The following is a 25,617-nucleotide window of genomic DNA, read 5'->3' as shown; positions in this document are numbered from 1 at the left end:
GCATATTTCATTAACATACAAAGAAAACAGTATATAGCTTGTTCTCAATCGATAAGGCAATGTTTAAAAATAATTCTCAGATTCTCTGTGGAGATCGATGATTTTTAAAAAAGCTTCCTCAAATTTTTAATTCGATTTAAATTACTTTAAAAGTTTTGTCCAACTTTGAGCAAGTAAAGATTATAACATATCGCTATTACTGAGCAAAGGTTACAAATTATCTACGAACTATGAACAGATACGATATTAATTTCTCGAATGATATTATGCAATTCGCGTAATCCATCCTGTTTGTTTAAATTTCGTCTCTGTTCGCGAGAATCGCACTAGAAAATAGAAGTGCATACAATGTAGATTTCGCGCGCATAAATTTTAATCTTACTTTGTTTACCGTGAGAAGGTTGTTAGATACTATTGTACTTATTTTACGTCCTCAAAAATTCTGTCTCGTCATTCGTATGATGACGCCAGATAATTATGAAACCCGGACGTTTCATACTTGTACATAAATAATTCATAATCGAATAAATCGTACTCTTAAAATGTTACTGTTATAACCTATTAATAATGTAATTCGCCATTCTTATCGTGATCCAGCATGGATGAGATTACGACAAGATTATGCCAATCTTATATAAATTGCCGAAAGCATAACGTGTAATGGCAAAGTTACAAAACCGTTTTAAACAGTATGTAGTCGGTGGAGAGCATTATTTCAGCGCGATTATCTTGCCTACTTAAAATGACCTGTAATGACTCGATTCCTTGACTTTAAAAATAGATATCCTGCTATTTTGTAGCTATTGAGTACAGTGATCTTGTAGTCTATTATTATTTATATCTGTAGTTCAGTCACCCGGCCGCTGTATATGCAACTGTGTCCAAGAAACTTTTCGAACTCCGCTGGAACCTGTTCACCGCCATACTCGAGGCCATCGCTGCGAGCTAGATCGCTAGATCTCGGTAGATGGTTCCGCTATCCCCCCACTACGCGGTTCATTGGCTCGGAACGGCAGTACACTTGTGGCTCCGGCGAGACACTAGATGTCAGTTAGTTTTGTTGCTCCGACAAGCGGCGTTCATATTGTCACATGGCGCGCGAGGAATCGTTGGTGACCGTGAAACAGGGCCAGATCCATGGCTCCGTGGAGGAGAACGTCTACGGTGGAAAGTTTATCGCGTTCCGCGGGATCCCATACGCGAAACCGCCGGTCGGCCCACTTAGGTTCAAGGTGAATTCGCATTTGTGAACTTCCGTGGATCACACGAACCGTGCTACTTGTTCGACGTTGCGATCGTCGTTTTACGCGTTGGTCGTCGAGTGATGTTGCAGATTCGATTGTTACACGCGTGATCCGCGCCACTGTTTTTTGGTGAACTTTGGTGAACTTTGTGGTATAGTAGAACATCGATTGTTTGGATAGGAAATTGAAAATGAATTTCGTTTTATTATCGATAAGTTGTTGAGTCGATTGCGTGAGGCGGTAGGTCGTCGTTTAATCGAGGTTCTTTCTATTGTTTTATCCGTATTATTAAAAATCTATCAATCTTTGTCAATCTATTATGATAAAGATTGAGAAAAATCAAGCTTCGTTAATCGGGGTTCTACTGTATATTAAATATGAGTTCAGTGTTACGTGCGGAGAGTTATGAATGACGGAAGATTACGTTACTTGTGAATGACAGTAAATATTTCGTGGATGACGCTCTTTGAGATTGTAGCACACAAATATTACTAGAATTTATAGGTATATGAGATACTTTTCGCGATATGCACTTTGGTTAGATCGTAAATTTCTGACAAGTTAAAAGTACTTTAAAACGTCAATGTATTTTGCATTCATGAAAATGATTAATCCTTTCGTTACGGGTGCTGATTTTCTGTCTATAATCTATAATCGGCATTTAATACTATATTAATATATTATATATAATACAATACAGTACAATAAAATACAATACAATAGAATATTATATTTTATAATATAATATAATGTAATATAAGACTATAAGTCTATTACTATTGTAATGAAAGGACTAATGGAAGAATTTTCTATCTCATTTCCATTTCTCGGATAGCACATCTGTTTTGCATAAATAACAGCGGTCTATTGGTCCCTTTTGCAAAAGTTGCATTGCAATCAATGGAACATAAATATGAAAACGAACGTCTTAATGGATTCAAGAACGCGACTCGAGTTACAACAGGTGTAACTGTTAGGCGGTGGATTTTCTGCGTTATGGAATTGAAGACACTTCAGGACACTTTATAGCATTTTATAATATATTCACACACCGTAACAGTTTTAATAATTTTTCAAAACCATGTAAAGACGTATGCTAATGCCCTTTGAGTGCAAAGTAATTAAATTACACCAAAAAGTAGTCCTTATATTGCTGTAGTAATTATATCCTTTATTTGTATATATAATAAATATATGTATATTAATTTATACATTTATTTATATGTTTATATTTTTATATAATTTGTATATTTACTCATTCATTCATATTTATTACAATTTCTCTGATTCCACTAAATTTTCTTCAGCATTAATGAATGCATCAAAGACTATATCTTTCCAAACAGCATCATTCCTCGGTGCAGTAGCATAATTTATCTCCTTCTTATAATCAGCAATATCTTACGTGATGACCTATTTACATCGAGGCTTAGGTAACCCAGATATTTCTACAGTTTTTCACGCTTGTGTAGAGTCACCTAATAATTACTTCTGAAATAATCAGAATCTGCTACTGCAGATGACAACAATTTATTATTTTAATACGATCTCCTCGAACCTTGTCCCCGTGAAAATCGTACAACTTTCCGGACGCGCCAATACTCGTCTCAATTGCCAATACAAAATTTGATGATAAATAACCTTTAAAAATCGCCTTCTACCTTCCGTTTGTCCGAGAATCAACTAAAGACGTTGAGGATGAAATATCGGGAAACTTTCGAAGACTGTGTTTCGAAGATGTACAGAGGCACGCCCGTTAAGTTTTCGTTAAATTTCGCGACGCTTCGCAGCGTTCGATCCTATAAGAACTTTAACGGCAAAATTAATAACTCTCGAAACAATTAATTTTCGATCTAGCATCCTCTCAAAGAGCAGTCGAAGATCTGTTATCTGATGAACAAAAACCATAGACTTATCGATAGACAGTGGATTTTTATGAAAAATAAATTAGTTGCAAGATCCAGGATCTACACAAACATTAATCCCTTTTCTTGATCAGTGAACATTCGAACGATGGACTAGTTTTACAAGAATATAACCGGCGATATTTAAGATTGTGTATAATTCTATTTATTAACATACTTGGTGTTTCAATATATTTTACAAAGTATTTCTTCTCAATAAAACTTGCAAAGTTTAAGATTACCTGTCAGAAGCTTTACATAACATAACAGAAGAAAATTGAGAAAAGTTAGGAATTATTTGTTCAAAGAAGAAAATTAATTGTCAGAAAATATAACAGTTAAATGAATTAGAATTAACGAGATAGCATTTTTCAATGATGTTAAATCCATCATTCGGTTCACTCATTTCTGCTATAAATCCGTGAAATCCACTAATCACCTTAATATTCCAAATCCCAAGACTTTTCAAGCTTAACATGGCTTCTATATGAAAAATGAACTAGTTTTAAATCTTTTACAATTTCTAAAAATCAGATTAAGAAACGAAGCTTCGACTTCTCTTATAGAACGTCAAGTTGGCATTTACGCATCTGACTACGTACAAATAAGCACGCGTTCCTGTAACTGCTGTTACGTTACTGTTGTTTCTTCCTTCTTATGTTTCTCTGCATCTCATTTATGTGCATTTACATTGCTGATTAGAGACTGAGTAATAAAAATTGACGTACCAAGGTGAAACCGTGGATATGTTTACTAAATACGTTCCCCGATACGAGACGCAGACTCTTTGGATCTCGCGCGTCGGATCTATCGACCATGCTCTCTATGGATCGAAGCTAGGCGTGTCGCGCGTGTCTGGCCTTGAACGTGAACCGGCGTAGGCTTCTAATGGCCTTCTCAAGGTCGCAAACACCGTGGAGAACGGAAAATAGAGTCGTCGAAGAGTGAAAGAAATCGCTGAAGCTCGAATACCGTTGCTCGCGGAGTTGAAATTTCAACACGTGGCACACGGATCCTGTTCCATTGATTAACGAAATCTGCCCGGTCACGGGTCGATTATGGCAATTAACGGCTGTCAATCGTTTCGAAAAATTTTCCAACGTCAGTTTTTATAGTTCGACGTTCCAAAGTACGTTTCGAAGCAGATCGACGGATAAGAATCGTCCGATAAAAGTAAGGAATACCGTTGTTTCGTGTGGCTGACGAACTGGCTAATTATTGCCTGTGCACTGCTATTTTTAGATCGGGCACAGCACAAATATGAAAATAATTGTTAACGCCGGAATATTTCGAAGTCCTAATTTGAAAGTTGAGGAGACGTCGAGGTGGCGTAGCTAAAATTTCATATAAACCGCGGTTATTAACTATTTTACAATCAATACTGCTGAAAATAGCTGTGAAAGGAAATGATATGTATGAGTCGTTGGAAGCAGAAACGTTGCAAATCGAAACAGGCGAATATTCGTTATTTTTATAGATATTGTATTAAATTAAAAGTTCCGTAGAAAAAGATTTGGCGAAATTGTCGCAACTCTTTTACATAAGACAGTTTCAAACTGTGACCTAAGATAATTGGAAACGGTCAAATAATATATTGAAATAATCATGATTGGGGGGGGGGGGTAATGAATATTAACCCCTACTTATTAATTTCTAACCCCCAAAAGTTAATTTCTAATTCTTTACTTCGCGAATCTCGAAGCACAAACGATTCTATCGGCATCAATCAATACTTGCGAGTTGAATTCGCTGTTACAGACTCATCGATCGTCCTGGTTTATGCCAAACGTTGAAACAACGATCTCCCTCGCGTTTTAGATTATTTTGAAAACGACTTCTGGGCTCGTTCACGCGTCGACGTTTATTTATGGCGTCGACTGTGAACCGCATTAAACGAGCCTCTTTGAAATTGAATAACAATTTCTAGGATCTTTTAATTTACATTGCTGAATCATTTTGTGTATTATTAATCTTCGTGAAAAGTCGTGATAATGAATATAAAATTGTAACACTTTAGTTTATTGAAACAGTTTATTTACATAAAAAAACAAAACAAATATGCACACGATTTTAACTACTGCGCTAAGAAACTAATACAGAGAACCGAACTCGCACGGCTAGACTGACGGGTCGTCTCGGTCGCGGCGCGGATCGTTCCTTGGGTCAAGGCGTAACACCTATCTACCAAGATTCGCACTGAGTTCAGTAAGGCGGGCAGAGAGGTCAGCTTTATCCGCCTCTACTCTCTACTCCCTATTCGTCTTTTCCAAAGGTGGCAGAGAGGTCAGTTTTATCCACATCTACTCTCTACACTGCCTTTTTCAAAGATTGTCGCAAGACTGTTTTTTCTAGCTGCGGGTGCCCTTTTTATACCCATTTTGGGTTCCAGCCCTGACCAATGAGGTACCGAGTCTCGTACTTTTTACGACTCTCGGTACCTGCTCCGCCGCGCGTACGGCCAGCGAGCGTCGCCGGCGTACCGAGCTCGTCACGTATAGAATATTATATATACAAAAATCTTAGAATTAACGTCGCGCTACAAAATGAATTTAAGGTTATTTAGTTCAGCACACTGGGTTGTATAAATGTTCTCGTTGCACTAGTTCTCTAAACGATACATACATATTTTTTGATTAATTAGCTGACAGTTTCAACTCGACGCACGACAATTGAAGGTACAAAATCTTTGCTCTTGATTCGACTAGCATGCCACAACGAAGACCTATTTTTGCGCGAACGATCTTCGAATAATTAAATAATTCGCCGTAACGATTTCCCCGAATAACGAGCATTAATTATTTACGATTATAGCGTGAATAAATCCTGTTAACGATATTCTATACTTGACAAGCGGCAATTAGGCAACAATAATGGACAAAATTTCAGTTGGTACACAATGACCGAATTCGACGATGATTTACAGCAAATACATTAGGTCCGCGTTAATTGCAAAGTTTCCTGGAGCGACATAAATTAAGAAAACCAGTGCCAGATTTATCGGCGGCCGTAAACGCGCCGCGTCGCGGCCCGCGGCATTAATAGAATGCAAATTCATCGTGTAATTGCGACGAATTAACTGCAGTGTACACGATCAATTCCATGGCGTGTTCGCGGCCGTAAGGTTATCGCGCGAGATTTGTAAAATGAAAGGTTATCGAACCGCGGGCTTCTTTAATAATGCCACTTCCGCGAAATGAGGGGTACCAGAGGCCGTTTTGAGCAACTTTCTCCTTTGCGCAGATGCAATCCGCGGCTTCGTTTAAGAGTTATTGAAGAAAAACGCTGACCAATGAGAGACGAGCGCGACTTGCGCTAGACGACCGAACCAATAAGCGCGAATGTGCCCCGACGATTCACTGATTCGGCCGCCTAGCAGCAACCGAGCTCGCCTCTCATTGGTTAGCGTTTTGCTTTAATAACTCGTAAACGAAGCCAAGGATTGCATTTTCGTAAAGGAAAAAGTTACTTCAAATAATCTCAGGAATCTCTCGTTTCCTGCAAGTGCCATAATTTTGGAACACTTTGTATGCCATAGATTCTATGGGGTGAATCGATGAAATAATATTATTGTAGCGTCGATGCACTGTATAAACTAGATTTCAAATATCGTTTGTTACGCCACGTCGGATGCATTTTCGAAATCCGCTGCAGTTGCAAGAAGTTTTCATTCGCCTGTCAGACCGAATTACCATTCGCTAGTTCCTGTTAGCGGCCTATACCCGCAATCACTGGCAATTGGGGCATTCAACGGACACGGGCGCAGAACCTACGGTCGAACGGTTGATGGCGTGGCTTCCTCTTTAAATGTTTCACCGTCGGAACACCGGTTTCGGGTTTCAGCGACGCCGTTGCCCAGTTTGCGAACAGAAGCGATTTTTGTGGTCGCATAAATTTCTGCCTATGCAGTCAATTAAAAAGAATGCTAAAATGTTTGTGAATAATTATCCTTGCGCGGCAAGAAGCGCAACAAAATGGCACTGTTTTCAGCGACTTCGTCGGCTAATTTCTGTCTGTACAGACAATGATTAAAAGGACATTGTTGTCAATGAATTATTTATCATAGAGACAAAAGCAATGGTAAATTCATCGCTCTCCTTTTTAGCGATTTCGATGGCTATTTTATACAAAAACAGACGCGCGGCACAATTTTTCTGGTTGCACGAATACCTATCTGCATGAACAATTAAAAAGACATTGTTGTCAATGAATGATTTATTGTAGCGTCAAGATCGACGATAAATTTATGGCACTGTTTTCAGCGATTTCGTTGGCCGTTTTGTAAAAAACGGACGCGTATATAGCACAATTTTTCTGATTGTATAAATTCCTATCCGCATGAACAATTAAAAAGACATTGTTGCCAGTGAATAATTTATTATATATATTATTTATTTATCTATAATCGTTTTCAGCGATTTCGTTGGCTATTTTACAAAAATGAGAACACTGGTAGCTCGGTTTATCTGATTACATTTTTCGTTTCCGCAGACGATTGAAGACTAATTGCCGTCAATGAACAATTAATTATAGAGAAAGAACGACAACAGATTCAAGAAACTGTTTTTAGCTGTGCCATTTACTGAAAAAAGAAGTAGCACACCTGGTATCGTAATTAGTTACAGATAACGATAACGATGCATTAAAAAACTTTTTCCAATGATGTTGTAAATCAATAATTAACACAACCGAGAACACTAATAGACTGGTCAGGGCGATTATATAAACGCCTGGCCTCCCTAACGAGTTGTTGTCACTGAATATTATTGTTCATGAATTATTTATTGTTTAAAAATGAGTAAAAGATTGTCTAATAGTCGCGATAAATAATCAGTGAAGTTGAAACGGTGATTAACCGCGATAGAGTCTACAGGTGATTAGGACCGATCGTCTCTAAGTGTTTGTTAAGTTTGTTTATTTGTTAAGTAGTAACGTGGAGCATGATTGAAAATATGGCTCGCGCTGTCAGATGGACGATTAACTGTTATACGGTGAAATTCTGGGGTTTTTATTGAGATAGCTGGCACTCTGCCGGCCCGCGTAAATTTCCGCGATATCCAAATCACGCTAATACCAAAAGAGGTTGTTAATATGCGGCTAATTAGTCGAAGTGTACCAGCGGATCGTAATGAACCGCGCCATGCACATCGCTTTCAGAAGCCGCACCGCCTATTATGTGACCTACGCAAAGGAACGGACGTTTGAATGCATTCGAAACCAGCGTTCCGAAAATGATATCATTTAAATCGGATTACTCGGGCATCTTCATTATTTATCTGTTTGACAAGATGCAGACAACTTTTGCAGAAGCGTTTCGAGGGACATGATCTATTTTTCCAAAATAGATTCACACTTTTATTTTGTAATTTTTTTGTGCAGTTTTTTTAGAGCACGTATCGTCAACTTTTTATCACGTGGATTTTGAAAGTAGGAAATGTTATCGTACATGGACGCGTTAAACTAATATAACAGGGCAATTGGTAATTATTCAAAAAAACATTAGCAGTCATAAGTGAACTTTTTCTTTTCCATGAACGTGTGTAATCACTACGTGGTTAATTATAGGTATATTTAAATAACGTGACAAAGCATTGAGGATATTTTAATGATACAAATAATGGAGATGACTATGAGAAATTGCTGACACAATTTATAGAAGAAATACTTGTATCTTCGTATTAATATTTGGCTTGGTACTCGTTACAGTTTTATAATTAAGCACTTTTCTTAATGAAATTTGTCTACTATATTTTTCTATTATAATATATTAACATAATGCGTTTCATTATGATGATATTTCCATATTATGACAGATTAATATTATAATGTCTCTATATTATAAATTTCAATAATACACAAATATTTTATAAACTTAATAGGAATATTAGATATATTCTGGAAATATTTGACTATATATTTCCACATTACTTAAATGATATATCTGTTAAGTAAAATACACAGATCGCAAATTAAAAATAAATATTTCCAAACACGACACGAGTTCCCCAATTTTCAAGCCCCATAATTCCATATGACAGAAAATGATTAAAATAAATTATAAAATATATATATTTTATAATAAGTATTATAAAATAAATTATGCGACACTTTTACTTCTGTTTAGTCACCAGAACCAGCGGAACCATGGACCGGAGTGAAAGAATGCACGGAATTCGGTGGTACCTGTGCTCAGATGGACTTCATGACGCGTCAAATAATCGGCGGCGACGACTGTCTTTATCTGAACGTTTACACGCCGGCGATCGAGGTGTCCTCGAAACGCGCTGTCATGGTGTGGATCCACGGGGGCGGATTCGTCGCTGGATCTTCCGACGGCACGGTTTACGGGCCCGATTATATCGTCCGAAAGGACGTTGTTCTGGTCACGATTAATTACAGAGTCGGTGTCTTGGGTGGGTATCCGATATCTCGCGTACTTTCGCCCCGAAATCATCACCCGATCGTCGTGTTAACTATTTCCCTTCCGTCGTCGCGATTGCATCGATTAACACCTTTGTTCGGAATAAATTGCGATTCCAGCATCTGGAGCGCAATTATGACGGAAATTCGTATGATCGCGTAGAAGACGATGAAAATATTCGAAGAATTTGATAATGCATTGTCCTTAGAAATGCATTCATAAGATGAAAGAACGAAATTCACGTCTACATAATTAATTTATCAAGTGCAGACAATTTTTATTTCGCATAAAAATTCACCCAGACCAATCGCAATATACTATACGATTTTTTCAAACATTTCTAAAATACTTGCATATGCACATGCAATAAAAGATGAACGATAGTAAAGAAAGAATTTTTGTTAAGCTATTACAGGATATTTTATTTTGTAAAACGATCGATCTTTTGTAAAAGATTAAGATCTGAGTACGTGATCTTTCACTTGAATGGCATCAAAAATGGTACCGTAGGATGTATTTTAAAAGTGGTTGCACAAGATGCATTTCTATATGAAGAGTGTTTGCACCAAACGTAATTCGTATAAATCGACAGAAAGGTAGAAGTTAAATGTCCATCATTTCTAAGGTGTTAAATATTGAAATGCCTATTTTTATGTAATTACTCAACAGTCCATCTTCCTGATTCCTTCCTTGATTATTTATTTAACTTGTCATTTGTAGACGATGCATTTATTGTTTCAATTTTAAACGATACAATACTGCAATGATTAAATCATAACTTTAAAGATATGACACGTGTACTTTAACTTTAATAATTAACACTTTACCGACCGGTAGCGGTTCGAACATACTATGCCCTTTTCACCGCCCATTCAGCCGCAGATCGTCCGAGACACCGGCTCGGTTTCGGCCTAGATTGACGCGCGGGAATAGATGCGCCTTTCTTAAGCTCTGGTAAAATTTTACGCTTCGTGTTATTGTAGGGTAACCAAATTTAATAAAATCTTTTACTTTAATAAAAAAAAAATGCTTGCTGCTTGCTACTTGTCAGTCTAACCTAACCAAATCTAACAGAAAGATCGAAAGTCGATTAATCGACAACCGGCCGGTAAGCGCTGTGGAGCAAAAGTCGAATAATCGACGGCCGGTCGGTATGCGCTGAGAACAAAACGTCGATTAATCGACGGCCGGTCGGTAAAGTGTTAATAATAAAATTGAGTGTGGCGCGTCGTGATATAAGATGACCGAAAGTCACTAAAGCGGCGCATCATTTCTAAGAAATGAAGAATAATTTTTCCTCGTTTCAGGTTTCCTAAATCTGGAGACGGAAGAAGCGGCCGGCAATCAAGGCCTGAAGGACCAGGTAATGGCGCTGAAGTGGGTGCAACAGAACATTTCGAGTTTCGGCGGGGATCCAAACAACGTAACGATATTCGGGGAAAGCGCCGGTGCAGCGTCAGTGCACTACTTATGCATATCGCCGATGGCTCAAGGTATGGTTGCCGCGGTCTTTCGACGGCTCGGAAAATTTCCAGCGACGTTTACCCTCCGTGCAACATTTAACCGACGCCCGCCCCGAGAAAAATCCAATAATCGCCCTCTCACTCTCTTTCGCTCTTTTTCTCTCTCTTTCTCTCCGGTCGCGCGGAACGCGTCTGGAAAAATAATTTTCCCTCGGAACGTGCTACACTATCTGCAACACGGTGTATCATTCTTTAAAAAGTAGAACAGCAAGCTGCGACTAAATTATTTTGTAATCTCCGACTCGGAAAAAGATGCACCGCCGTGGCAGAAGCTTCGCGGCGCATATCAAATTTTAGATTTGCAGCTTCTATCGTCTTTCGGATGGAACACGCGCGTAACATTAGGCTGATCCGCGGTGCTGCGCGATATCGGTTTCACGAGTTAGGCGAACCTCGGAGGGAAATACTCGAAGGTGCATCGTTTTCGGGAAGTAATTTCTGGTAACTTTTAGATGGGATAATCGAAGCTGCATACTTATGAAACAACAATTTCGGGTAATTAAACAATATAAATGCGCAATTTTAATTACATAATTTCTGGCTGTTTTTGAGTAAAATCATTAAAGACGTATAATTATAAGGTAATAATTCCCAGCAGCTTTGAAATGAAATATTTGAAGCTGCACGATTTTAAGAAAACAATTTCTGGCAATTTTTGGATGAAACACTAGAACATGCACGATTTAATAAACAGTAAATTCTGACAATGTTTAGAAGGAATAGTTGAATATGCATAATTATAAAAAAAAATCATTTCCATCAGCTTTCCGATATGTAACGCTTAAATAATTGGGAACATTAATTTTCAATAGTATGGTATCGATTGAAGTAAAGTAAAAAAACACGTAGAAACCCTATCAATGATATCTTGAACAACCAGAGGTGATTTTTTTTAGTTTCATTTGTTTATCGATCTATCCGAAAATGTTTAATTATCGAGACTAATACCTTAGTGGGCTCTCAGCGTGTCGAATGGTGCAGCACAACTGCAGCGGTCGAATTAATTGAGAAACAGGCTGCACAATGCAAACGGGTCACGATCCTACGTGCAGCCTGTTACGAAAATTACATTTCAGAATCAGTCGACGTTTAGGCGCGTCTCTACTTTCGTTATACCACTTCCGACCAGAACAGGCTATCACCCTGTTTACTTCTACTCGATTGTGTTGAAACGGCGAGCTCGTCTAGCTCTTATCTTTCCACCTCGTTCCCTCGAATTTTCCTTCGGCCTGGCACCCGAGATCGCAGAACATTCACGAGCTTATTCGCGGCCCGTCTTGCAGGATTGTTCCACAAGGCGATCGCGCAGAGCGGCGTCTCGACGAATCCGTGGGCCATCACGACCAAGAACGTGAAGGAGAGTGCTGTGCACCTGGCAGCGGAACTCGGCAAAGAGACCACCGATCCCGAGGAACTGGTCCACTTTCTGAGAACCATAGAACCACAGAAGCTCGCCGACGCGCAGCAGAAGTGTCTCAAAAAGCTGGTAAATTTTTTAAGGATTTTGTTTACCAGCAATCTCGTCCCTTCGCGGAAGAATCTGCTGATTAGATCCGCTGCTTTTCAAGCTAACAAATCACGTTTCGTTAGATCCGTTGGTACAGTATTTTAGCAGATCTTGGATAGATTCGTTATTTTCAATGCTCGTTTATTTTATTTTTTCTTCGACAATCGATCGGCGGACGTTTATTTTATTCAGTGACGTGAACATACACGGTGGCAGGAGAATTGCTCGCAATTGGAAAGTGAGAGATTCCTGAGATGATTTGAAGTAACTTATTCCTTGACGAAAATGCAATACGCGGCTTTGTTTATGAGATATTAACGAAAAATGCTGGCCAATGAGAAGCGAGCGTATTTGACGCGAGGCGGCAGAGTCAATGAGTGGAATCGGGCGTTGTCCGGCTCATCCAGCTGTGTTACCTTGCGTCAACCGAACTTATCTCTCATTGGTCACTGTTTCCTCGTTAATAACTCGTAAACGGAGCCTCGTAGAAAATTTATGCAAAGGAAAAGATTACTTCAAATGACCTCAAAAATCCATTTCCAGATTGAGAGTGAATTTTAGAAAACTTTGTATACCATAAGAAAACTTTCAGCTCAAAGACTTGATTTCTTGGAGCATGTTATTCTTGCGAATCTGGTTCTTTCTGTAAAATCTTCCCTGCCATAACTTGATCCTATTACAGTCATTCTGAAGTCATTTTAAATGCTACAGCGATATTAAAAATATTACAACCTCCACTGAAATAACAGTTTTGAGTTGAAATTGCTTTCTTCAATATACGATCACGATACTGTAAGAAATAAATTATGAGTTTCACGATCCGCTGATTGAAGCTTGAAGCCTCATTTTTCGGATCATCAGAAATGTTAGAGTTAGGGCAATTCGGTTAAGGGAGGGCAGCGTGCGTCTTCCGTGTTCTCGAGTTTTCCAGTCGGAACGCGTTCGTAATGGATGCCCATAAAATTTGAATGGCATCGTCAACCGAGACTGCGAGACGTCGTCGCGAAATCAAGGCAGAAACTAGCGGCTGAAGAGCGAGGAGTCAAACTTCTCGTCCAACGAAAACAGAACCGGAAGGTCTCCGACGTCCAGGGTTCGCTCTGTGAATGGAACGAGTTCCATTCGTCACTGTTGCTCGACCTTTACGGAGTTTACCTCTTGCGTAAAGTGATTTCGTTGAATGGCGAGGAGCTTCCGCGGGTGTATCGTCCTCGAGAGCTCGAGCTTACGTTCTACGTGTTCAGTTTTTCAATTAACCCGGCCTTTCAGCATTACAGGCTTACCTCTTCGTCGACAAAGGATTCAATACCGCGCCGGAATTCGGGCGGACACAACGGAGGTCGAGTTAACTCGTCGGTTTCCGTTGCGTTCCCCAGATTCCGCCATTGTCCGGGATATCCTTATGCCGATTTCTCCGATAACTTTTCTATTTAGGTTGCACAAGTTTATCCATTCGGAACATCTAGACCAGCTTGATTTTATCGTTCTCCATTTAATCTGTACAATTCGTATTAACTGACGGGTGGAAATCGCGGCCGTCGAATCGTCGATTCCGATTAAACATTCCTCGGCGGACTTTAGAACGAATTTTGAGCTATCTTGTAAGATAATATATTAGTATGAACAAGATTAAATTGATGCGATTGAAAAAATGTACAGAGATTTGAAAAATTAAAAAATGTATTATTTTATATTTATAGTAAGAATTTATAGCAAGATTGAGTACGATGTGATTTAGAATAGTAAGAGAATTCGAAGAGTTCCAACATGTTGATGTAAACGATTTTAATATAACGTCGTTCATATGTAAACGACATTAATGCACCCTTCATAAGTAAAAAGATAAAGCAAAAGATATTTTACAGTAATACATATTTTAATAACAAAGATAACGAATATAATTTGGACCAAGACTATCAACACTGCTATTTGACGAATTTTTGCAATTAATTTACACGCCCGCGTGGTTCGTCAAAATTACTAGAAAAATTAACGTGTCTAGAGTATCTTAAAAGAAAAGGAAGACATCCTTTTAAATTTGATTTCACAAGGTCTAAGGCACGCTAATTTAGTTCGAGTCAAATGTGACTCGGCACTGCCTTTCAGCTCGCCATTTGACAGTTCGCTTTCCGACTGTTAAATATACCCCGATGTTGTGCTTTCGTCAAGGTAGTTGCGGAAGGATTGAAGAGCAACTCGAGGCTCGAAATAGTTTCGAAATTGTACCGATCATAACGAAGCTGAATCGTCGAAGAGAAATTCGAATACCGGGAGAAATCTGCAACCGACTTTCTTTGCTATTTTTCGTGAGATAAATGCGTCTTAAGCGTTCTTCAGTGGTTTCACGATTTTCCTCGTGTTCGTAACATCGTCTTTAAATATTCCAAGGACGAAGACTCGATGAAACGTTGCGCCGAACGTTGCAACATTGTTTCGTCGGTAACCTGTTCTTTATATGTAGCGAGGAGCAATTGTTTCCTTTAATAAACAATTATTACGAGACAGCATATTTTTCGGGTTTCTTAGAATGTTTTGAATTATTGCTGAGATCTTTAGCGAAAAATTGACATTGCAATGGTCGTTGTTTTCCCGTCTTAAGAACTTCGGAAATAATAATTTTTCAAATAGCAAATAAACTATAAATATGTTATTTACATTTATATTCTTAGTAGCAAAATAGACCGTAAATATTCTATTATATCTACACTCTTAATTTTTAAAACAGTAAATATAATTTCCATCTTTTAAAATATAGAATTTGGCAGATCAAATATTTTTTTAAATATTTCTTACGGATATTACATAATGAAATATTGCATTAAAATCACTGCATTAAAGCGAGAAAATACAAATGTTTGTGGTCTGTTTGCTGTTTGAAAAATCGATTTTTCCACGGCCCCACCGATCTTAATAAATTAAGCCGATATTTACACGAAATTCGTAATCTATTACCAATTGACAAGGTTCCTGTGGATTGCATAATGGAGCTTTTGTCGTGGCGCATTTTTCAGAACTCATATGTCATGATGGGATCATTCTTGCCGACCATCGACAGCAAATCTTCGGAGCCATTTATGCCGCAGCATCCATCAATCCTGATGAAAGCCGGAGTTAAAGTACCCTTGTTACTAGGCTACAACGAAAACGAAGGCAGCTTCTTAGTGAGCAGTGAGTAGGATTTACCGTCGATCAAGCCTTCTCGTCGCAAAATATCCTGTTGACGTATCGTAAAATTGCACATCCCCGCTTCGGAAAATATGAAAAGCTTCTAAAAGCTGCTCGCATTTTAATACAGCACAGTTCGACGCTTCGCAATGATAATCACTGGACCGTGGATTTTATGCACATATCACAAAAATAGGCAAACCAAATACGGAATAATGTTGTATTATCTTAAACTCGATTAGATAATTAACACTAACACTAAAAATGACCATAATAGTTTACGATAAAAATGGAACTGAGTTTACTTAAACTTTCTGCCATTTTTATTGTAGCATACGCTTGGCTCGTGACATTTATTCGATCATTTTCTACGAAAAAATCTTTACAATTCTAAACAATTTTAAAATGAAAATGGTGTAATTTAGAAATTGATACGGACGATTTTTATTTTGCATAAAAATCTACGGTCCAACGATCACTGTTCCGTGCTTCCCTGTGAATTCGCTTTCAGACGAAGTTCGCGAGAAAATCGAGTATTAATTTCACGGTTACGCTCCGTCGCATTTATAGGATTTCTATACTCAGATCTGACGAAGGCCATGGAGAGTCTGGATTCAGATTTCGGGAGGGCGATGCACCCGGAGATGGAGGACACCATGAGGTTGGATAACGTCAGTTGCGAGGATTTAAGGCGTTTGTACTTCGGTGACAAGCCGATCGACATGAGCACGCGGGACGACTACGCGCTGTTTATGAGCGACATGATGTTCATCAGGGGAATTTACGATGTCATTAAGATTCAAGCTGAGAAGAACCTACCCACCTATTTTTATAAATTCACTTTCGACCCGAAAATGTCGCTGGCCAAACAGATGTTCGGCGTGGAGAGCCGAGGTAACATATAATAGTATTGTTACAAAATCCGTATCGACGCGACTGGACCGTTCATTCGATGCATCTATTGCAGAATTGGGCTGTAACCGATCAGACACGATGAATTTTATGAATACGATAGAGTGTCTGAAAGCCTTTGCTACTCGCCAGTTATTGCAAAATGCACGGTACTCGCCAGTCGTTGTAAAATGAACGGTACAATTAAATAACATAATTAGGCGCGATCGTCGAAGAAAATGTCGGCGCTTACAACGAATTGAATGCGCGAACACGATCACTGATTCTATACTATAATTCATCACGACGAATGATTTTATAATTCGTTGCACGTGTATCTTGCAGGAGCGACCCACTCGGAGGAATTGATTTATCTGTTCTATCCTCAAGCGATAAAGGCGTTTGGTCTGGATGCGCCAGAACCGGGAACCCAGGATCACAATGTTATCGAGTATCTTACGCAAATGTGGACCGACTTCGCGAAAACTGGGTACGTTTGTCAAGTAATTAACCCTTTTAGCGTCGACCAAAAGAGTCGCGCGCGCTCGAGCGAAATCTACAAAACTGATTTGATATGATTTGATAAAGTCTTGGAAAGAAATTGCAAGAATTTTGTGGAATCTGATAATTACTAAATTCGAAAAGGGAGGAGAAATAAGATATGAAATTGTTATTTAGTAAAAATATTTTCTCCAGAGTAGCCAACAACGATGTATCGTCCTTTGGCACTAAAAGGGTTGAGAAATTCATTTGTAAAGCAATACAGGGTATTCCAAAATTATGATTGCATTCGATGAGACGGATTGTACTTGAAAGGCTTTCGATTAATAACAAAATACAGGGTGTTCCAAAAGTCACTCGCAATCGGGATATTGGGGGATGTTGTGGGAATTTTCAAGGATGATATTCGTGAATTTTATCTTCCTAGTTTTGGTGTCATTAAGTGAATTTGACATCGTGAGAGTTTTTAGAGCTGATGGTCCTAAATTTCGACTTTCTAGTTTTGGTATCATTAACTAATAATTACGAAAGATGTAAAACAACGTGTCCTAAAATTATGATACTGCCGGGAAATGAGAAGTTCCTGTGGTTGCTTTAAGCAACTTTTGCCTTAGTGAAAATACAATCCGCGGATTTGTTTACGAGTTATTATCAAAAAATATTGACCGATGAGAGACAAGCTAGGCTTGTTAATTATCGACGGCGTTTAAAATTCTGAACCATTGTTTTTCCCGTTTAAGAAATCCAACACCGATGACCACGAACCTAATCTCCGCGTTATGGAAGCCGGTCGAGAAGGGGGATACAATCAGATATATGAACATCGGTGATAAGCTTCGCATGGAGACGACGAAAGCGGGAGAACAAACGTTCAATTGGAAGTATATGAAGAACAAATTGTGATGATTAGAGTCTTATCGTTTGCTGCTTGTACATACGTGTATATCTACTTATGTTATCTACTCCAGCCGAGCGGTCTCACCGATTAAGTGAGAGAGAATTGTAGGCCTGGAAAGTGAAGACTTTTGCGGAACGATGTATTAGATAACACTGCAGCGAATATATAAGTATAGTTAATAAAGTTTGATTCTTTTTCATGAAACGGTGTTCTATGTTTCTCTGCAGTCCTCACTCTGTGATAAATATTTCAGAGACAAATTATTTCTTGTTTATATATTTGCATAAACTATCGAGCATTTATCAGGCAAATATTAAATGTTGTAATGTATAAATTAGTTTTTAGTACGAATAAATTATTTACGTATGATGTGATATACCGAGAATGATTTAAAGATGTCTCGATTTAAAAATATATATTTTCGAAACAAATGCTTGATAAATATTGGAATTGAATAAACATATTAATGAAGAAAATATACATTTTTGAAATAAAAGCTAGATGAACATTGGAACTTAAAGAACACACCGATGCAGAAAACATACATTTTCGAAATGAAAATTGAACGAATGTAACGTTGCAGAGGATACACACTTTATAGATTAAATATTGACAAATCCTGTATTGCAGAAGATATACACTTCCAGAATAAAAATTAGATAAACATAATGTTGTGACGAATCTTTTAAGTTACGACAGCGAATGGAATTAAAAGATACGTCCATAGGAGCCGCCGAATTCTTCCGTTCGACCAAACAATAAAATGAGTGGGACCAGAACGATTAAACCGAATAAAAAGATTAATGTTTGCGATACGAGCAAATGGTAATTACCTTACGAGGAAAAATTGTGATGCAACTGCATCATCACAAACGTTTCGTTAGTGTACACACTCGAAGCGCATTAATTATTGAAATAACTTGATTGCAGACCCGCGTGTAGGAACAAAAATCTTCGAGGTAATTACAAGAATTTAGAGACGCTCGTATCATTTTTTGATAATTTTGATAATTCCACATATAATAATTATATCAATATATAATAATAATGTTGAGTGTTTTACTATTTTATAGTGCATTGATTTTTATCTGGTGAAGTAAAATAAAAATAATGCTACAGCATTAATAAATTACTTCAATGATCCTGATATTTCGTACTTTCTACTTTTCTAATAAGTATTTATAATGCACAAAATTAGTCTGTTAAATATTATCTAATCAAGTATACTTAAATGTAATTAAATATAACTGATATTTAATATATATAAATTTCGTCGAAATTACTTTTCGATATCCCCGATCGTAAAAGACAGTATTTAAAATTTGTACGTGACATGAAGTTGCTCGCAGAAGGTACGTTTCGTCGTTGTGTGTTTATCAAGAACATCGATTATCTTGTTAGTAAGTATTTTAATACTATAAGAAGTACCTGGTAAATGGAATAACGAATCGATCGAATTTAATAAGAAATTTGCGTCACGATGAAAAAGCTAATTTTAACCCCACTATTGGGCAATGCTAATCGGCGAAGAAATGATTTCGTGCACTTGTCGCGGTATCTGGTCGTTTGAAAAGATAATGCAGTCAGCGGTTAACATGGCTGCCCAAGGAAGATGCGAAACAGTAAATTTAGAAGCTCATAAAGAGTGGGTGGGGGCGGTTGCGTCAGGTATCAGATATGTCGATTAGTCATCGGCGGAGCGAGTACAATGGATCGAGTTATATTTAGGGGCACTACAGCAACAGCGTTTGCGCAGGCGCTAGTCGGACCAGGCGTCACATCAGTGTAGCTCGACGAGCTACTCGTCGTCTCATTTGTTGCGTTATTATTTTCGACGAAGAAAGTATTGATATCGCGGGAGAAAGCGTTATCAGACAATTAAACCCCGAAGTGAACGATAAAAGGAACCTCGGCGAACCAAGGCCGCGGCCCGTCGATGTTTTCGATCGCGGACCTAACCTAACTTGGTCGGCCGGAAAAACACGTATGCAATCCGCGATTGCACATTGAACGGTAAACTTTGTGTCGCGACCAGAACGTATACTCGCCCGTGTTTTGTCGCGAGCCTGTCGTACGATATCTCGAACTATGAACGAGTAAAAATTCGCAGTGAAACGTCAGAAGAAACCTCAATTTACCGGCCGGTCTGTTTTCATTAAATTCAACGTGGCAAGCAACAGTTTTCCGGACGAAGTTTTTTCCTGCAGATCCTCGTCGGCGTTAGTCATCGACACATAACCTTTCGTTAACGAATCGATTTATCTTCCTGTCGGAGGATCTCGTCTCGCGAGGTACGTATGATATTACATCCGAGGTTATTTCGCCGATGTATTTTGGAAATTGTTTTTTCGGGCCGATTTGTTTTGTGCAATTACTTGAGAAAGAATTACTAGCGCGATCTTGAGTAAAAGCTCAAACGTTCTCTTGGGTTAAATAAATTCGCGGAATCAATTCGAGATGAAACCTCGAATGAAAAGCTAAAAATAGCAGATGTCAAAAATGATGATTTTTTGATTTGTGGTACTTCATTTCTATATGTCAGTTTTATTGAGCTGAAGGAGGTTTTCCCAGTAGCTTACTTACTTTGCTAATTAATGCTCAAGTGCTATAAAGCAAAAACAAAAAACCCACGAATTTGTTCAACCATCGAATATATTAGTAAAAAGTTAATACACTCTTCTTAGATTTATGCTGTTTCGTTGAAAATAATTATTTTATTTTAGGACATGTAAGAGTTCATTTCTGCTATACTAATTGAACATTGTTTTGAATTTCCGGTTCGGAAGTCTTCGACAGTAGTCACTGCGCCAGCCATTGAAAAGGAACGGTTAATAATCTATTATTATTAGAGGGATTAAGAATAATCGATGTAGCTTCGATGATAATGTTCTTCAAACGTTTGTGGATATAATTCGGATGCGATAAGTTAGAGTTTCGTAAGAAAATGTGGAAAAGAATTCCTGAAATACACGGGTAATGTATACGCGCACAGGAAAACGCTCCTGCCAAAGATCAGACACTCAGTGGAGTACTTTAGAATTTCGACTTTATAAACAATTTTTTCAACAATTATTTATGACGTAAGTGATTACGAAATAAAAAAGTGTTAATATTACTAATTGATGAAATTACGAATCGAAAGATCATAATTTATCTCGTTCATCTTACGAAAGATTCGAATGTCGTTCGATTAAAAAATATTTAAAAAATTACGAAGAACTCTTAAGAGGCGAAATTTCCGTTGTGTGCTTAATTAACAAAGTTTAAAGGGCACGCCACAAATCACACTGTCTGTATCAGTATTATATAATCGTTTAGAGAGGGGCGGTTATCCGTTCGGTTTATGTATTTCAAGATTTTAATCGTGTCCTCGGCGAAACGTGAATTTAAACAAGATGGCATCTCAATCAGGAAATTTACGGCGTTATCGATAACGCGTTATCCGAACCTCTTTCGCAGTAGACAGACAATAAATTCGATATTTAGTTTCTACTATATTCAATAACTTATGTTTAACATTAAACTTACCGAGCTCTAAAAGCAGCTAACGCATATTGTCGTATTTATTTAAACCGTTCGTCGTTTTAATTGTAATGCATGCTTCAATATCAACAATTTGAATATAAAAAATGTAAAACCGGCGACGATAAGATTAATGATAAGAAAACCTTTTTATCGACGAACTGCCATGATTTCATTTTGAACATTTACTTTCAAGCTGTCCGACTCCGACCGAAGGCAAAATGGAGATCCAGACGCCGTACTTGGACGCGATCCAGTCGGTTCCGGGTAAAACCGCCGGCGAGAAGTACAAATGTATAGCGACCTTGATAAAGGAGCGGACTTCGGAGAGCAACAGCCTCGAGGAAGTAATGGAAGGAATGAAGGTGTCCCGCTTATTAGCGCCATTGATACAGGCGCAGACGGCTCAGATACTGATCAAACGGGACCCGAAGAATCAGGACAACTACAATGCGATCTCGGAAGCGTTGAAGTCCGAGGACGCGGAGGTGGTAGCGAAAGCATTGCAAGTTAATAGCTTCTTCGATGGCAGCAACAAGAAGTTCACCAACATCGAGTACTTCCTCGATCAACTGTTCCCTTTCGTTTCCCTGAACACCCGGAAACGCATAATCAAGAAGTTATCTATCCGATTGAAAGAGACGGGGCTCGCCGAGAAGTTCTTCAATGCCATAACCGCGGCTTACAGCTTAGAGCAGGCGCTGCCTCTGCTGCCTGCCTGCAGCGAGAGCTTTATATTCGATACCATCGTGAAGAGGAGAATCGTGTTAAGCCGCAAGCTGGTGGAAACGATCTTCCACAAGTACCCCGACCTGATCGTACGCTACTTCAAGCTGAGCAACCCGAGAGAGGATCCCAATCATAGGAACGTTCACAAGGTGGACATCAGCAACATGGGCGACGTCCTCGCGGCGATGATAAAGAAGAGACCGAGCTCATTCGTCGGGCTATACGAGATGCACGAGAAAGCACCGGTGCCGGTAACTCTTAGCAGAAAGCGGGCCGAGTATTTTATGAAGAACGCCAAGGACCATCTCCTGAGGAAGCCGAAACTATTCATCGATCTGGTGCCGCTGCAGATAATCAGCGCCACACACATGGAGGTCATGTTCCCCAAACTGTTCCCGGAGAAAACCGCCGACTTCGACACCAACACGATGCTCAACTATTTGACCCATTACCCGGAAGAGAAGAAGGCCGACCTGTTGATCAAATCCTACCGCGAAATCTACGGGGATAACATCCTGGACAACAGCAGTCTGGTGACGTTCGAGTTGATGTTGCTGTTGCCGGCCGACGAGAGGATCAGGCAAGCCAAAATCAAGATAGAAGAAGGCATGAAGATTAGCACCGATGACTTCAGGAATACCTGGAGGTGCTACCTACCTACTAAAGACACGATACCTGAAATCAAGAATGAGATCCAAATGAATGTGGACGTGGCTGTTAGGGCAGCTCTGGTCTGCCAAATGATCTTCAACTGTAAAGTGAACAACGAGGAGCAGACTCTGCTGGAGGTCCTGACCTACGTCAGAGACAGACACAAGAACGAGCAGTCCATGTTTCTGGCGATTGTCCTGAGCAACCTGATGCAGATCTACGATGTTCCTCGCCTCAACAAGAATATATGGTCGGTTCTGCTAGACATCATAGTACGCGTCCACATTAAGGACGAGTTGAAAACGATCGGCACCGAGATCGTCGAAGCGGCCATTCACTTTAGGATCCTCAACAAGCAGCCGATTGACAAGGAGATCAAAATCCTAGTGCAACTGAATTCCAAGTCGACCCTGCGTTGCAACTTCTTGCAGGAGTACCCCGAGTACGAGAGGATGTGTTTGGAGGCTTGCCTGGTCGAAGTCTCGAAACACTACAAATCCGACGAGATTCCTTGGTGCGAAAACAGAGATCACCTCCTGCATGATGTCGTCGTATCTATCTACACATTCAACTGGGATCGCGTGAAGAGGAACATTCGATTGGAACCGATATTCGTGAAGGATTATCCCTGGTTGCTGAAGGAGGTTGAGAGGATAATAAAATCGAACGATTCAAACAGTTACTCGATAATCATGTCCTTCAAGTATTTTTTCAGAAAGTTCGAGAAGAGTTTGTTTGATTCTTTTTGGGAGGAAGAAGAGGAAATAGAGATGATTAAGGCGTTGGCGTTGCTGAAAAAGGATCCGAGCAGCATCTTGTCCAAATGGAAGGAGTACTTAGCCGCGTTCCACAAAAAATGTCACCAAAAGGACGCCATGCGATTCATGCGAGCTAGCCGATGGTACAACGACATCCCGGTGAAGTTCCTGCAGCAGAGTCTCGAGGACTTGAAGTCCAAGAAGAATGCCACCTGCCTGAAGGCCATAGCATTGCTCGTGCAAGGCGAAACGCTGACGAAGATCCTTGAACCGCTGGTCCCGCCGGCCCAAGGACTGGACATCTATCACGAGCAGGCGAAGGAGGACTACACGTTCTCGCACACCTCCATTTCCTGCGCCAGGTACTCGAACCCACCGATTTCCATGAATCTTGTGATCCGGTACTGCGTAGGGGACTATCTGCGGGAGGCTCTGGTAACTATGATGAACTTGTGCCGACGGATCCCGCAGAATCGTGTCCTCGCCTTTGTGCAGAGCCCTCTGAACCCTAAATATGTATCCGTCCACAAGAACGAGATCCGAATAATGCGATTGGTGGCACCGAAAGACAAACTCTACGCGTATCTGACGTTCGAATGGAAGAACAACGACAACCACTCCATCCGGGAGGTTCTGTTCTCCATCGCGAAAGCGCAGTTCGCCAAAGAGCCCGGGCCTGACAGCTGGACCCTGATCAGTGAGATGATCCCGATGCTCGGCCAGTGGAATAACGTCGCAATCTTGGACGTGATCAGAATGATCCCGTCGGTCTCCGACGAATACGTCAGTGACTACATCCAACTGATCATATCCGTGATCGTGAAGATTTCCGAGAACGAGAGCACCTACTGGTGTCCCTTGATCCAGGAGATCAGCCCATACATCTGCAACTTGTTGCCCGAAAAGCTCACCGAGAGCATCCTGCGTAAGTTCCTCTTCGTTCAGTCAAAGATCCCGGTCGTCGTGGTCGAGAACTTTGCGCTGAACTCGTACCTCATGTACGCCGGCGACAAGTTCGACGCCAGGATGAAGACCTTCGCCGACATCTTCAACCAAGCTGTGAAGAACGGCTGGGACGTTCCGAATCCGAAGTGGTCGCACGTCCGCGAAACTAACCATTTTATCGGCTCGTTCGTGAAGCAAGCAGTCTTCGAAATAAAAGGCAGCAACGAGCTCAAGGTGCTCGAGGGGATTATGAACGCATTTCACGCCACCCTGTCACCTGAGGTGGACCCCACGTCCTACCTGTTGCTGTTCTTCAAGAAGGAGCAAGTGACCGCCAAAACGCCCAAGGACTTCGGTCTGAGCCTCGGCCGGAAGCTCAAAGAGCTCATCGACATATACACGCAGCTGTTCCTCGGTTTCATCGCTGATCTATTGAACTCCGTGTTGAAGATGAACAACTTCAAAGATTACGAAAACGACGACGCCACATTGTCGGTGATAGAGGGACTGATGGAGGTCGGTTCACCGGAAGCCACTTTCATCGCCGCCCATGTGCTCGTTCCGGTCGCAGAGAAGAAATACGCGCAGAGATACAACAATCTGATCGCGAAGTTATTGAAGTACGACCATCCGGCGGTCAAAAGCATTATCTGTGATAATATTAATAAAACGAATCACAACGATTTCTCGTTTGATAGGTTTTAAATTTGTTGCGCCGTTTTCCATCGAAATCCAGTGTTTTAATATCTATTTATTTTTGATACTCTATCTGCCTTTGCTGCGACTGCGAGACTGCCGCTCGATCTACGGACCCCTGTACATGGCTAATTGCACCGACACTCGCGGCCCAGTGATCCTTGTGTATAGGCACTGATGTATATACTTAACGGAGACCTATTGAATTTTCTTTGATCTTTTCTACACAGAAGATTGTACTTTTCTACACAGAAGATTGTAATTT

The 25,617-nt window shown here is 39.8% G+C and overlaps 2 protein-coding genes across 4 annotated transcripts; both read left to right on the top strand.

Annotated features, from left to right (window-relative positions):
* Positions 1 to 1,036: 1,036 nt before the first annotated feature.
* Positions 1,037 to 18,255, top strand: LOC144475248 (esterase FE4). 3 transcript variants are annotated; one of them, XM_078190945.1, is made up of 8 exons: positions 1,037 to 1,232; positions 9,270 to 9,558; positions 10,874 to 11,059; positions 12,373 to 12,575; positions 15,608 to 15,764; positions 16,347 to 16,655; positions 16,998 to 17,142; positions 17,894 to 18,255. In XM_078190945.1, exons 1-8 carry the CDS (start codon positions 1,092 to 1,094, stop codon positions 18,054 to 18,056), a joined length of 1,593 nt encoding a protein of 530 aa, XP_078047071.1. In that variant the 5' UTR covers positions 1,037 to 1,091; the 3' UTR covers positions 18,057 to 18,255. The 3 variants fall into 3 exon arrangements, with proteins under 3 accessions (XP_078047071.1, XP_078047070.1, XP_078047072.1); XM_078190944.1 differs by having other exon boundaries at positions 1,038 to 1,232; positions 16,332 to 16,655; XM_078190946.1 differs by lacking the exon at positions 1,037 to 1,232 and adding an exon at positions 1,294 to 1,748 and having other exon boundaries at positions 16,332 to 16,655.
* A 1,564-nt stretch (positions 18,256 to 19,819) lies between these two features.
* Positions 19,820 to 25,611, top strand: LOC144475247 (uncharacterized). The gene is made up of 2 exons (XM_078190943.1): positions 19,820 to 20,342; positions 21,770 to 25,611. Exon 2 carries the CDS (start codon positions 21,795 to 21,797, stop codon positions 25,359 to 25,361), a length of 3,567 nt encoding a protein of 1,188 aa, XP_078047069.1. The 5' UTR covers positions 19,820 to 20,342; positions 21,770 to 21,794; the 3' UTR covers positions 25,362 to 25,611.
* Positions 25,612 to 25,617: the final 6 nt, after the last annotated feature.

The sequence above is a fragment of the Augochlora pura genome, chromosome 9 (genome assembly GCF_028453695.1).
Source record: "Augochlora pura isolate Apur16 chromosome 9, APUR_v2.2.1, whole genome shotgun sequence".
Lineage (NCBI taxonomy): Eukaryota > Metazoa > Arthropoda > Insecta > Hymenoptera > Halictidae > Augochlora > Augochlora pura.
Note: the sequence above shows the minus strand (reverse complement) of the source record. Positions and strands in the feature narration are given on the sequence as shown.